Source organism: Delphinus delphis, chromosome 13, assembly GCF_949987515.2.
Source record: "Delphinus delphis chromosome 13, mDelDel1.2, whole genome shotgun sequence".
NCBI lineage: Eukaryota > Metazoa > Chordata > Mammalia > Artiodactyla > Delphinidae > Delphinus > Delphinus delphis.
Genome location: NC_082695.1, coordinates 1533554 through 1546646, shown reverse-complemented (window position 1 = coordinate 1546646; position 13093 = coordinate 1533554). Strand labels below are relative to the sequence as shown.

Sequence of the window (13093 nt, the reverse complement as noted above, 5' to 3'; positions counted from 1 at the left end):
AAAGGGGCAGCTGGTCCTAGAAGACGCAGGGCCACCGGTGCTGGGACTACAGAAATAACAGACGTGTCCCATATTTGTATGTAACTTTAAAAGAGCCTAACGACCAGAAGCGCGGCATTTCAGTAACTTGTTCCTTTTTGGTTTTCCCTGAGAATCCACTGATCAGGGGGCCTGGGGAGGACAGGACATGGGGCCCCCATAGAGATGGTTGTTCTCGGTTTTCATGTTTGTTTTCTCCCCAGGCTCCTGGTTCCCTGGCCCTTGTATCCGAGCTTAGGGATGGGTGGCGGTGGACTCACAGAGAGCACGGGTGGGGGGATCTCTGATTGAGGCTCCGGGGGAATCTGAGCCCACATGGCTGAGCTTGGAGTTGTGGCCAAGACACTAGGAGCAAAAAGGGGGACCAGCAGACAGCTGCCGCCCTGGACAGGGGAGAGGAGCGCGCAGTGCTGAGCAGGCCCTGCCCCTGCCTGCTTGTCACACGCAAGGCAGGGGGGCCTTCTGGGTATCAGTGCCCCGAGCAGCCAGAGGGAACAGACATTACAGGTAGTTTGTGCACCTCTGTCCATTACACCTGCTGAGAGTAAAGCCCAGTGAAGCGGCCGTGTCGCTCAGGCCTTTCGGCTCCAGGTAGGTAACCAACACCTTGAAATGGAGAACTGAAAATTCCTGAGTCTAGAGGTTTCAGCCACGTCACACGCTGCTCTCTCTCTGCCCCTCAACTCCCTTCCCCTCACGCGCTCCCCTCTGCACGCCTCGCCTCCGGGCCGGGGTGGCTTCCACAGCTCCGGGCTCCTATCCTTGGGTCCTTGCGTCCAAAAGAAGGAGGGAAACCTGCTCACCGGCGCCTCCGCCCACCCCAGAACCAACGCCCGGCAACCCGGCCGGTCACGTGCCCACCCCTGAGCCAATCCTGCTGCAGGGATGGGGATGTTTACGCTGATTGGCCGGACCGAGTCCCTGCCCTCTCATGAACCAATCACAGTACCCGGGAGGGGGTGTGGTGCAGTGATTGGCTACTGCCTGAGTCACGTGCCCCACTCAAATCACTCAGCTGGGAAAGGCAAGTTGTGACTCCCCAGGAAGGAAGTGAGGCCACGTGTTTAGAAGGCGCCCCCCCAGAAAATGGGTGCAGGGAGGTTGGGGCAACAGCACGCACCCACTGCTCACACCCGAGAGAGCTTACCCTCCCTGCCGTTGCTTTGGTCCTAGGCCCCGTGCCAGGTGCTGGCCGTGCTCCTGCACTACCTCTTCCTGAGCGTCTTTGCGTGGATGCTGGTGGAAGGGCTGCATCTCTACAGCATGGTGATCAAGGTCTTTGGATCAGAGGACAGCAAACACCGCTACTACTATGGGATAGGATGGGGTAGGTGGGGATGGGATGGGGCAGCTGGGGCAGAGGTGGGTTGTGATTTCATCTTCATGTGAAACGTCTCTAGGAGGCCAGGTGCTCTTCGGGTTGAACTTCCCCTCACTGTTTTTCAGAAAAGTCAGTTTCCGTGGGGAGTGCTTTGGATTTCTCTGTTCTAATGGTCGGCTTCCCTCCTCCCTGGGAAGAATCCCAGAGGCACTGCTCTGGAGCCGGTGCGGGGACAGTGGCCTGCTTCTCTCGGATTGACACCCCGGCTTTAATGCAGGGCATCAGGCACGGAGGTGGCCTCTAGTCTCACAGTGTATGGGTGCCCTGGGGCGGGGGCAGTCAGGGCCCTGTATTCTCAGCCAGCCACGCCTGGGATGGACCCTGTACACTAGGGCTTGTGGTTGGAGGGAGGAAAGGAATTCTGATCTCTCGGTCGCTCTTGCCTGGAATAGAGTTTCTGCCCCGTGGTCCTGGGGAGAATGAGAAGTGCAGGCAGCCTGCCCCAGGGAGATATTGTGGCTCTGGACTGGGTCCCGGGGGAGGGAGCCTGTCTTGTTGGCCACAGCTGCCTGGAGCGGAGCAGGTTGTAGCCCAGGTGTCCCAGCGTGTCAGGTTTACCCAGACTTAGTAGGTTTTCTTGAATAAATTTTTCTTAATTTGCTGCATGCCCTTAAGAAAATGTATAGAGACTCTAAGTGGTTGTGTTGTTTTAAAGCTAACTTGCACGAGTTATGGTGGTCCTTCAATCGGGGAGTCACCTCCCCAGTGGCTTGACTTTGTTTAACTTCCTTTTTGCCCATCGTGAGGAGCCCCAGGGCACAGGAGACCCTGCTTCCCGCCAGAGTAATTGACGCCTGGCATTCTTGCATCTGCCATAAAGCATTAATGCAGCATAAGGGACCTGCTACTCCTTTCTAGTTTTCTTGCGATAGATTTAATTTTCATGGTCCTCATGGCGCAGGGAACATACAAACATTTTACTTTGTGCTTTGAGCTCCTAGCGTGGTTCATTGGGGGGACGTAGTGGAGGTAAGTCATGTGCCCCTCCTGGCGTTCCCGCGGGCCTGGAGAGGCTCACCGGGGCCCACGTGGAGAGAGGAGACACAGCAGCTGCCTCCCAACTGGTGTGGGCTCGCAGGGAACTCCCGGTGCTTGCCGCTGATGCCCTGCGGGACCAGTGACGCCCTGCGTCCCGCCTGTGGGCAGACTGGCCGTCCTGCCGCGCGTCTCCGCACCTGGATGCCTGTGCTCGGCTGGGCTCCTCACAGCAGCAGGAATGTCCTCTCCTCTCCAGTTCCTTCCTGGTGAGCCCAACTCAGGAATGACCTTCTCCTTCCGTTCTGCCGCGACTCCTTGACAGAGGAGGGTCGCTCCTGCCTCCGGCTTCTGACTTCATTGAGTAAAAGGTTTACAGGACAAGTGACCAACCACCTGTAACGGCTGGTTTCTTTACGGGAACGGTCGAATAGCTTAGAGATATGTGCGCACACACACGCACACACCCCGTAGCCACAGCAGGGACAGTTGAAATGAATGAAAAGTGTGGAGTTGGTCTCTGCTGTGACAGGAGTCGGGTATGTTGGTTCAAGATGGAGGTGTGGGTCATAATCCAATCCAGCCCTGAAGGATCTCTTCTTTGGTCTGCACAGCATTGGAGGAAAAAAATGAATGATTTGCCAACACTTAAAAATGGAGAGATTTTGCATAAAATTATAGAGTTCTTTTGAAAGGTGAGGTGATCTGGGAACCCTGAGCTTCCGTTCCTACTTGACAGCATTGGCTGCGACTGTATGGTTTCTGATACCAGCGCCTCCCCTGTGGGTGTCTGAGTGTACAGCCTCTGTCAGACTGCAAATGGAGCGCCGGGCTGGGTTCCAGCAGGGCTCTGTCTCCACGTGAGCGTCCCCTTAACTGATTTCCTCACGGCTCTGAACTGCGTCCTTCCTTCTCATTGGGTTCGACTTGGCTGTGGGCCTAAGTACAGACAGTCTGCAGGCGGCTGGCCTCTCTCTACCTGCAGTTATGAATTAAGAGGGAGCTGGAGGCTGACCCAGGGCCCGGCGGGGGGGGCGATCACCCTGCAGGGAGGGTCCCCCAGAGAGAGGCCACTTCCCTGGAGATTTTCACCGTGCTCTTACCCTGACCTTCAAACGGTATCATGTTTTGAAACTCAAGGACTATGTTTTTGGCTGAGTTGGGATTAGAGGTGTCAGATTTAACAACATACTTGCAGTTTAGCTGTACGTCAGGTCCTGTGCTTGAACTTGAAAGGTGAGTGTAATGTAATCTCTGTCCTCAAGGGGTCCATGTGGGAACGGGGAGAGCAGGTGAGTGAGAAAACAGTTGAGCCTTTACACGTCGGTGCAGTAGACATGAATCTCTGACCACAAACAGCAGACGCGACTCTCTGACCACAAACTCAGAAGCGAAAGAAATACAGCTTGCTTTATTTTTCTCTGTTACGACTTCATTTCTTTTGTGAGCGCCCACTCATCTGAGGGTGAAAACGTCATCAGAGCTCATTCTGGACTCCGCCTTTCTCTGAAGTTGCGCTGGTGTCCCAGGGAGGTGACACAGTGCCGAGACCCTGGGACGTGCGTCAGTCAGGGCAGGCTAGGTTATGCTGCTATGACAAGCAGCCTCCAGCTCACGTGGGGTGGAAACAGTAGCATTTATCTCCTGATCACACTGCGTGTCCTCAGCGGGCCGGTGGCAGTGGGAGGGGCTGTGCTCGGGACAGTCCCTCAGGAGCCCGGGGTGATGGAGAAGTTGCTGCCTGGAGCCACTGCTGGATGCTGTGAGAGAGAGGACGACCTGGGTAGATGTCACCCGGGAAATCAATACTTAGCCGAGAGAGGCATGGGTCAATTCTGTCCACAGCTCACTGCCCAGAAGGAGCCGACAGCTCAACAGCCCCAGGGTGCAGAAGTACCAGCCACCGCGTGCCCAGAACGAGGCATCCGGATGTGGCGCGGCGACCCCTGCCGGAGGCCGGACCACTTGTCTCCCACCCAGCGCTGTCATCTCTCCGCCCCTTCTCTGTCGAGGCATCCGCGCCCCTGGGTTAATATTTCACAGCAATGCTCCTTATGGCTGCCCCTCACATCGCCCCTCCCTCCTTCCCTGGATCCTAGGGGCAGCAGCCAGGGAGGCGCCAGTGTGGTCCCTCTGAAAGGTCACCACGTTCCAAAGGGAGCGCTTCTTGAGCGCCACAGAGTCACCGTCCGTAGGACAGGACCAGAGGACCCCCAACTGCGGAAGCACGTCAAGCGTCTGCATGGGTTATGGGGTGTGAATTTCAGATGATAGCAACAGTGGAAGAGGCATCAGAGCTAGTTAATAAGAGTGGAGATCATTAAACAGAGACGGGCTTCATACATCAGCGCATCCTTCATCACATCCGTGGCCGCAGCGCGTGTGATCCTCACCACAGCCTGATGGGACGTGCTGTCATCTCCGTTTCCAGAGTGAGAACGTGGCAGCCCAGAGAGGCTCAGCTGGTTCCCTGAGGCTGCACAGCTCTTCTGGGGGATCCTGGGAATAGAATGCGGTGCTGCGGCTCCTGCAGCGCGTTTCAGAGAAAGCAGAGGGTAGGGCCCACCTTCTTCTCAGACCCTTCCATCACTGCCCTGTGGCCTGTCCTCTGAGTGTCAGTGTTGCTTTGGGGATCGTAGGAGAAACGTGTCAGTTGTGCAGGCAGAAAAAGAATCTTCACCTCCTCCGTTTAACTTTGGGCAGCAAAGGGATGCCAGCCCCTGACTTGGGCCCCCGCCGTGGCCACGATCCGGGGAGGGAGATGTGGTGTTGACTCAAAGTGAAGCCTCAACCACTGAGTTTGAAAATCCGTCCTTCCAGGCACCTCGGGTTCTTACTGCACCTTCCACGACACCCGCGGACGGGGCCCTGGGGAATCTGCAGGGTCCCGTGTGCACCTGCTGGGCTGTCCTGTGGACCCAGAGCTCACACGGTGCCCACTCCTCCCACACCCCAAGGCTTGAGCTTCCTTGGGAAGATGGGACGGGGGGGAGTCGGTGCGCAATGTCCCCAGGGCCCCTCACCATCTCAGGGCCCATGTGATCCTCCCAAGAGAGCCAGGCAGCGGGGTTCCCTGCAACGTCTGAGGAAACTGAGGCCCCAAGCGAGTGGGCGGCAGGTGCGGGCCGGATCCTCGGCGTCCCCCTTGTCTCCTGTGACTCTGAGTCCATCAGGGCAGGAGGCCGCAGCCAGAGGCTCCGACATCGAGAAACGCTCTGGCTTCCATGAGGTCGTGCACGTGGGTAGAAAACCCGAGTGTGACGGCGGGTCAGCAGCGAGAGGTGCGTCCCCTCCTGGCCCCTGGCCTGTCCACCTCTCCCCAGAGGCTGCTCGCTGGTCTCCTTTGAGGGCCGGGCGACTGTCTTGTCCAGATGTCCTGTGATGTGGTCAGACTATTTTGACATCAAGACAAAGTGTTTCAGAGACAGGACCGCTCTCCAGAGACTCCTTTTCAAGGAGATCATTTAACGCTGACCCTCAGAGGGCCGGTGTGGAGCTGACCCAGCCACCAGGGGTCGCAGGAGGGCTGAGGCCTTGAGGCGCCCAGGCCTGGAGCCCGGAGCAGGCTTCCCTCTGGGTCCTGGAGCAGATCTCCCACGGGCTGGGCAGGCTCGGCCAGAGGGGCACAGGAGCCGCCTGTTCTAATGTATCTTCCCCTGCCCCCTTTTATCCTAGCCATCTGCAAAATGCAGGGTCCTGGTCAGGAGCCCTTTCTCCTGACCACCCTCTGGAGGGGAGGGTCAGTGGGTGGAAGGGACCCTTTACTGTCTCTTCTTCCCCCTTCCTTCCGTGCAGGAGAGCAGAGGGAGAGGCTGTGCTCAGGGCGCTGATCGGACAGAGGCCTGGGCATGCCGCTTCCCCAGCAGCCGGGAGGGCGTTGTTTTCAGATACAGAATCAGATTCATAACAGATCTGCCCTAAAATGCATGTGTGTGTGTGTGTGTGTGTGTGTGTGTGTGTGTGTGCGCGCGCGCGCGCACTAGTTGTCTCTTTGTTTAGACTCTCAATTCCTGGAGCCTAGGGGCTGTTCTGTGTCCTCAACACTTAGCGCACGTTTCTTTGTACACGTCAGGTATAAATGAATAAATGAATGAACGTGTCCGAGGAGACTGGAGCAAAGCTAATAAAGTTTCCTGCTCTCACTTTCTGCAGGTTTTCCTCTTCTGATCTGTATCATTTCAATAGTCTTTGCCATGGACAGTTACGGAACAAGTAAGAAGTAAGTGAAGGGGTGAACCCTGTGTGGGCAGGACTCCCGTGGGGAGGGGCACGGTGCGGGTCCCCATGGCTCCTTGTCTTGCTGTGTTCTTCTCGGGAGGGGTCTGTCCAAGGCTGGTATCCTCCGGCCCTGGCAGTAAAAAAGGCCTGATAGAGTTAAAAACACCCCCAGCGGTGCTCTGGGCTTCGTCCCACCTTGGAACTAGCATCGAGGGGGTCAGAGTGCCTCCTGCACTGGGTGGTCCCGATAAGTCTCTGATGGGAGCTTTTCATCCACGTGGCTGTCCTGGACGCACAGCCTGGTCGCCTGTGGAGCCCTGTTTTGTGCTGACCCTTTCTTGGGGTGGTCAGCAAGTGCCTCGTACATTAGAAGTCCCATTAAATTACAGCCGAGTGAATACGGGACTGTGTGAATAAGTGTAGTCTGATGTGCACCCGCAAGGGGGCGCTCTCATCGCTGGGGCAGCAGCAGACGGGACTGTGTACGTGCCAGACCTCGTGCCGCTATTTTGAAACTGCAGCTGGTGGGTCCCTAGTTGAATCAGGAAGAGGCTGGGTTGGGACTGTGCAACCAGGTCAGGTGTTCACCTTCCAGAAATTTGAATTCCTTTCCTCCCAAAGAGAAAAAGGCTTTAGCTCACCTGTCTTCAGGGAGCTGCCCCTCTCGTCAGCCAAGCTGAAGACCACTGAGTGACGATGCCACGGAGAGCTTTCAAGAGGAGAGAGAGGGAGTTCAACACTGTCCCGGCTTCAGCCTGAGAGAGTTTCTCAGCTGAGTTGCTAAACTGGGAGGAATCTGGCTTTTTCTGCTTTAGGGCAACAATTTCCTGAAGATGAAGCACTTAAGGAAGGCGCTCTCTGAGTCCATACTGAAGTAAGAACGATTAAACATCCATTGTTCTGGCCCGTTCCTTGCAAGCCTGTGTGTATCCGAAGCCAAGGCACTAATTAAAAGAAGAAACATCTCCTCAGACACATCTCAGTGGCACTTGTTCCGTGTCTTTCCATCTGGGAGCGCAGATGCTGGGCCGCCCACCATGCGTCTCAGCTCCACGGTCTGTTTCTGATGTCAGCCTCTCACCCACTCATGTGCCCGCGAGCGAGGCAGCCCCAGCAAAGGTCCCGAGGCTCACTGAGTGTCTGTGGAGGGCCGGGGATCTGAAGGTCCTCACCCACTTAACCTTCTGCACGAAAATGGTGGAAAGCACAGGCTTCCTCTTGCAGAATCCCCACCCTCCCAGGGAGCCTGGGTTGGAGCTGCCCCTTTGCAGAGGGACCACCAGACTCGACATGTGCTTCCATGTTAAGTGCCGTGTCCTCAGACGGGAGGCTCTTTTCTCCAGGCTCTGGGTTCCAGACGGGAACGAGCCTCTTACAGGCGCTGTCACCTGTCTGGGGCATTTCGTGTCTCCTGGTCCAGGAGATCTCGGGGGAGGACGCGGGCAGCAAGGCAGGGTGCAGGCATAGACTCGGGTCCCTGAACGTCCCTGGGCCTCAGCTTCCTCCTCTGCAGGGTGGGGTCATCACAGCACCTGCCTCAGGGGCGCCGTGGGGTTACGGGGGGCGGTGCTGTGCTGTCAGGGGGCTGCGCTGGGTGAGCAGGCGTGAGTGAGTGACCAGGCGGCCCCGCAGGGACGTCCACGTCCTGCGTCCGTGAGGATGCACCGTATGCCTCACCAGATCCTGGCGGGTGTGCCAGGCCCCCGGCGCTGCCCCCAGATCCAGGGAGGTGACGTGTCTCAGGGACCCCGGGCTCTTGGCGGTTCTGATGCTCTGGAGAGGAAGATGGTAGTCCTGCCTGAGTTCCTGGAATCATGTCTCGTAAGCCAGGAGAAATTTCATATCCTCATACTGGACCCTACTTCTCTGGAAATCACAGCCGTGGCTGGGATCCACTGGGACCTTTCGTCTCGGTTGTGGAGCGGGGTCGGGGGATGGCACTGCCGGGCGATGGAACTGACCGACAGCTGATGAGAAGATGAAGATGGTCCACGCTGCGTCACGTGATGCCTCCTCACTCCTTGAATCCCTGCAGAAGACACTAGTGAAGTCAGTGTTTGAAATGCTCTGGAAGGAAGCCGGCCCCTGGCAAAAGCCCATTTATTTATTTCTCGTAATAAAATTCAAACCTCCTTTGGATTTTGGCTAGACTCTTCAGAGATTGTGAATTTTTCCACTAACGAGGTGACCTGGAAAAGCCTTCTTTTCCCCGAGCCAGTCCACAGACCTAGAACATTCTTCCCAAGAGCGGGGGGCGTGAGGTCATGGACAGGATACAGACACGTTTGTGGGGATTAACAGTGTCATTGTGACTGCGCCCCACGGTGTCCCTGTACTGTCCTGGATGCAGGGCCCCTGGGACGTGGGATGATGCCCTGGAGTAACCCTCTGCCCCTTCCACAGCTGCTGGCTGTCGCTCGGGAATGGTGCCATCTGGGCCTTCGTAGCTCCTGCGCTGTTCATCATCGTGGTATGTCCTCTGCCGTGCGGGCGCGGAGCTGGGCTGGGGAGGGGCCGGAGTGGAGGAAGCCCTGGGCTTTGTGGAGGTGCAGCTGGGCCCCCTGAGAGCACGTCCTAAGCTGGGGCAGCATGGGTCCTGTTACAGCCCCTCATGGGGGTGTGACCCAGAGCCTCCTTTCCCCGAATGATACTCAGGAAGGTTGGGCAGGTTTTCAGGTTTAATGCAGATCTGTTTAAGGCCCTCGGTGCTTTTCATGCTGAAGCAGCAGGTGTGGGTGTGTGTCCAGGAGGGGCAGTGCAGACCCAACTGGTTCTTTTCTTTCCCGATGCTCTTCCATGATTTCCTCACGTGCACATCTCCGTGGTCAAGGAGATGCAGGATCCAGGGCTCTGTTAGGGAGTTTTCGTCAGAGCCTCCCAAGAACCACACAAAACAGAATTCCTGTGATAATGAGGGACCTACTCAGAGAGGGTGACAGAAATGGGGATCTCTAAGCTCACAGTCAGGAACGTTTGCCGTGGCTGTGCGTCTGGGTTCAGACGAGGCCGTCTCCACGTGGTTCTGGCGCCCCACCTCTCAGCTCTGTTTTCCTGTCAGTTGGCTCCATTCTTAGGTAGGTTGCCCCAGATGCTGCTAAGAAACTCTAGGACCACACAGAATTATAATAACTGCCATGGGAAAAAACCCTCCTTTGTTGTTCTTGTTATGGTTCTACCGACGCGTCCCACCAAATCCTGGGATCGGTTTTCATCATTTCTGATGGACCTGCCTTGGAACTCTGCCCACCATGGGCCCCTCGCTGAGGCCAGAGGAGCAGAATGCTCTCATTGGCCAGAGGAACGGAATCTTCTGATTGGCCAGCCTTCACTGAAGCCAGTGGAAGCAGAATGTTCTGATTGGCCAGCCCTCACTGTGGCCAGAAGAATGAAATGCTCTGATTGGCCAAAGGACTGGACCACAGCTGTAACCCTGGGTCCTTATACTTGGTTTCCCATGAAGTTATTTAATGTTAATAATAAAGCTCAGGGCTTCCCTGGTGGCACAGTGGTTGAGAGTCCACCTGCCGATGCAGGGGACACAGGTTCGTGCCCCAGTCCGGGAAGATCCCACATGCCGCGGAGCGGCTGGGCCCGTGAGCCATGGCCGCTGAGCCTTCGCGTCCAGAGCCTGTGCTCCGCAACGGGAGAGGCCACAACAGTGAGAGGCCCGCATATCGCAAAAAAAACAAAACAAAAACAAAAATAAAGCTCAAATTTATAGAGCATCTTTTTTTTTTTTTTTTAAGATCTGAATGTGTTTTTACATTAAATTTCTCTCTTACTTGCCCCTAAATTAGCTGCTTGGAGAGATGGTAATTTCTGTTATTACAGAGGGGCAAATTAAGGTGCAGGGAATAAGTAGAATGATAAAATTCTGGCCCGTGATGGTAGCTGTACTAGTTTAGATGTCCCCTTCCTCTCCTCCCCCACATCCTTCCACTGGCCCTCTTCCTTTTGTTCTCTCTCCTCCCCCTTCTCCCCAGGTGCTAGTAAACCAGCTTGAGTGCCCTTGAGTAGAAAAGGCTCAGTCCTGGGAAACAGGGGAATCAGGCATGGCTGGCTCCAGGCACTCAGTGATGTCCACAGGTATCTCCTGCTCACCCCGTGGTCCCATTGCCTCCTTGCTGGCTCCATCTCAGGCAGGCTTTCCTGGGGGGGACATGATGGAGCTGGTACCCTGACACATCCTCCAGCTCTGCAGTTCAGGGTAAGGAGGGAGGCACTGTTCCCAGCAGTCCCAGCAGAAGTCCCAGGGCAGATTCTGATTGGCTCCCATGGGTCAGGTGTCTGTTCCAGAGCCAATCACTGAGGCTTGGAGGGAGGCAGATGATTGGTCAGGCCCAAGGGGCAGGGTTTATTATTTTATCCCCCTGAACTCTTGGGGCTAGAGGTGGGGATCCCCAAGAAGCCCTAGGAAAAGGGCCTGGGAGAGGGGGCTGCCGGTACCTGGGTGCTGAGCCTGGCTGGGGTCTGGTCAGAGGTGAGGCATCGCCATGCTGTCCCAGTCTGGGCATCTCTCCCCACAGGTGTTGGGGGCTGACATCAGGGCACCCCCCATCCCTCCTGCCCACCTTGTGCAAATCCGCAAAACACACTCTCCACACCCTTGGCTGGGACCCCAGAACATGCTCTCCACGCACCCCCAGGGTGGGAGCCAGGCCATGCTCACTGCCTCTGAGGGTGCTGCCTTTGAAGGGTGTTGAGCCCCCAGGTGAGCCCGGTACAGAAGGTGAGGGAAGGGACTCCAGCCAGAGACACGTGAGCCTTTGGTGTCCTCATCCGTCGCCTCCCCCGTCGGGTGTCCCGGCTGTGGTGGCCCATGAACTGTCCTGATCCTAAGGACAGATCCGATGTTCTGTGTCACCAAGGAGGGCTGCCGGAGGGTGGGCTTATTGGAGAGGGTCTGTGGGTAGCACTGAAGCCCACCACTCCTGCATCCCCTCCCAAATACTGTGACGCCAGCCCTCCTTTCACTCACCCCCCGCTCCCTTCCCCAGCGGCTGATTTGAAAGCTGCTTTTGACTTTGTTCCAAATTTGGTGGCACTGACTGAGGCCGTGGGCCCTGGTGGTTAATTAAAAACGTATCCAAGGGAAGACGCCTAAAGATGTGGTTTCTTCCTCCTTAATTAAAATTCCACTCAGACATCCTCAGGCCACACAGAGGGGCAGCAGCATCTTCTTGGTAGAGAGTTTCCAGAAGGGCAGGGTGGGGGGCATCACCGTGGTGTCGTCGTCTGTTCGGGACATGGGGGGGGGGTGCGCCAGCCCCACACACGCCCCCCCGTTCAGGCTGCGTTGACTCCGCTGCCCTCCACGCCGGTCCCCTGCCAGGTGACGTGTGCTCAGGGGCGTCCACGGCCACGGGGACAAGCGGGAGACGGGGGCGTTCCCTCCCTGACGTGCTGGCTCTGCGAGCCTCCTGGGTCCCCGTGGCCCCAGCCCCCGGGCCTCTGTGCCAGAGGAGAGGCGGGGCTGTGCTCCCAGCTCTGCAGGGCTCGTGGGCCCACCGGGCTCTCTGTAGGGTCCGCGCAGGGCCCTGGTGGGAGGGGTGGGCGACAGGGAGACGGGTCTTGCATGCGTCAGCTGGGTGCCCCTCCCATGCCACTCCCCTCCTGTTCTCAGTGTCCCCGGGGGCCGGTCCGGATGGACACGGACCAGGCTCAGAGGGAGGGAGGAGACGGGGGCCAGGAGTGCACCCCCCGATCCCTCACGCAGGGCAGTGGGTGCACGGTGCTCCGTCCCCCACAGACCACACTCCTGTCGGCAGCGCCGGCCGCAGGGTCCCTGAGGCTGTCCCTCCGCCCTCAGCCCTTCTGTGTCACAGGAGCTGGTGTCCCCAGCACCCCGTGAGCCCTGGCCGTCTCTCCAGCGGCTGGCTCCCTTGTGGTGCTGGGGATGTTTCCTTCTCTGTCCATCACAGGCGGTTAGAATCACACTGCTGTGTCACCTCTGTGCGGGAAGGGGGACTGCAGTCCGTGCCAGCCCAGGGCGATGACACAGCGGCTCTGTAAAGGAGGCCTCCTCCAGGAAGGGCTGCCGGGTCGGGAAAGGGACGGGACTGTGGTCTCAGGGCATCCGTCCTTGGCGTTAACCCCGAGCTCTGAGTACAGGCCCGGGTCCTTCCATCAATTGCTTTCAGCTGCGGGAGGTGGTGCACTGTCGCGGTGACACGTCCCTGAGCTCTCCCTCCAGGCTGTGCCCTGTCCCAGGGCTGCGTGAGGGCCATCTGCAGTCACTTTCCCACCCGGCCTTTCACAGAGTGACAGAGGCTCCCGTGGGCGACCCCGGGGCGCCCTCCCTTCTGCCCCTGGGGTCCGGGAGGACCACTCGCCTCGTCACCCAGACGGAGGCTCGGGCTCAGACCCGACTCCAGTCCCCCCGCCAGTTCAACCCTCCTGGTCAGAGCGCGGGCAGTGGCAGGGGTGGAAGGGGAGTGAGTGAGTGTGGAAGGCCTCGCCCTGCTGTCTCTCTGTGCTGAC

At 57.7% G+C, this 13093-nt stretch overlaps 1 protein-coding gene across 2 annotated transcripts in view; it reads left to right on the top strand.

Annotated features, from left to right (window-relative positions):
- Positions 1 to 13093, top strand: part of ADGRD1 (adhesion G protein-coupled receptor D1) — a 143925-nt gene that overhangs the window by 116198 nt on the left and 14634 nt on the right. For both annotated transcript variants that reach the window (XM_060027854.1, XM_060027853.1), the window contains 3 exons: positions 1213 to 1366; positions 6548 to 6614; positions 9017 to 9083. In XM_060027854.1, coding sequence (XP_059883837.1) covers positions 1213 to 1366; positions 6548 to 6614; positions 9017 to 9083 — 288 coding nt within the window. The remainder of the gene's footprint in view (positions 1 to 1212; positions 1367 to 6547; positions 6615 to 9016; positions 9084 to 13093) is intronic.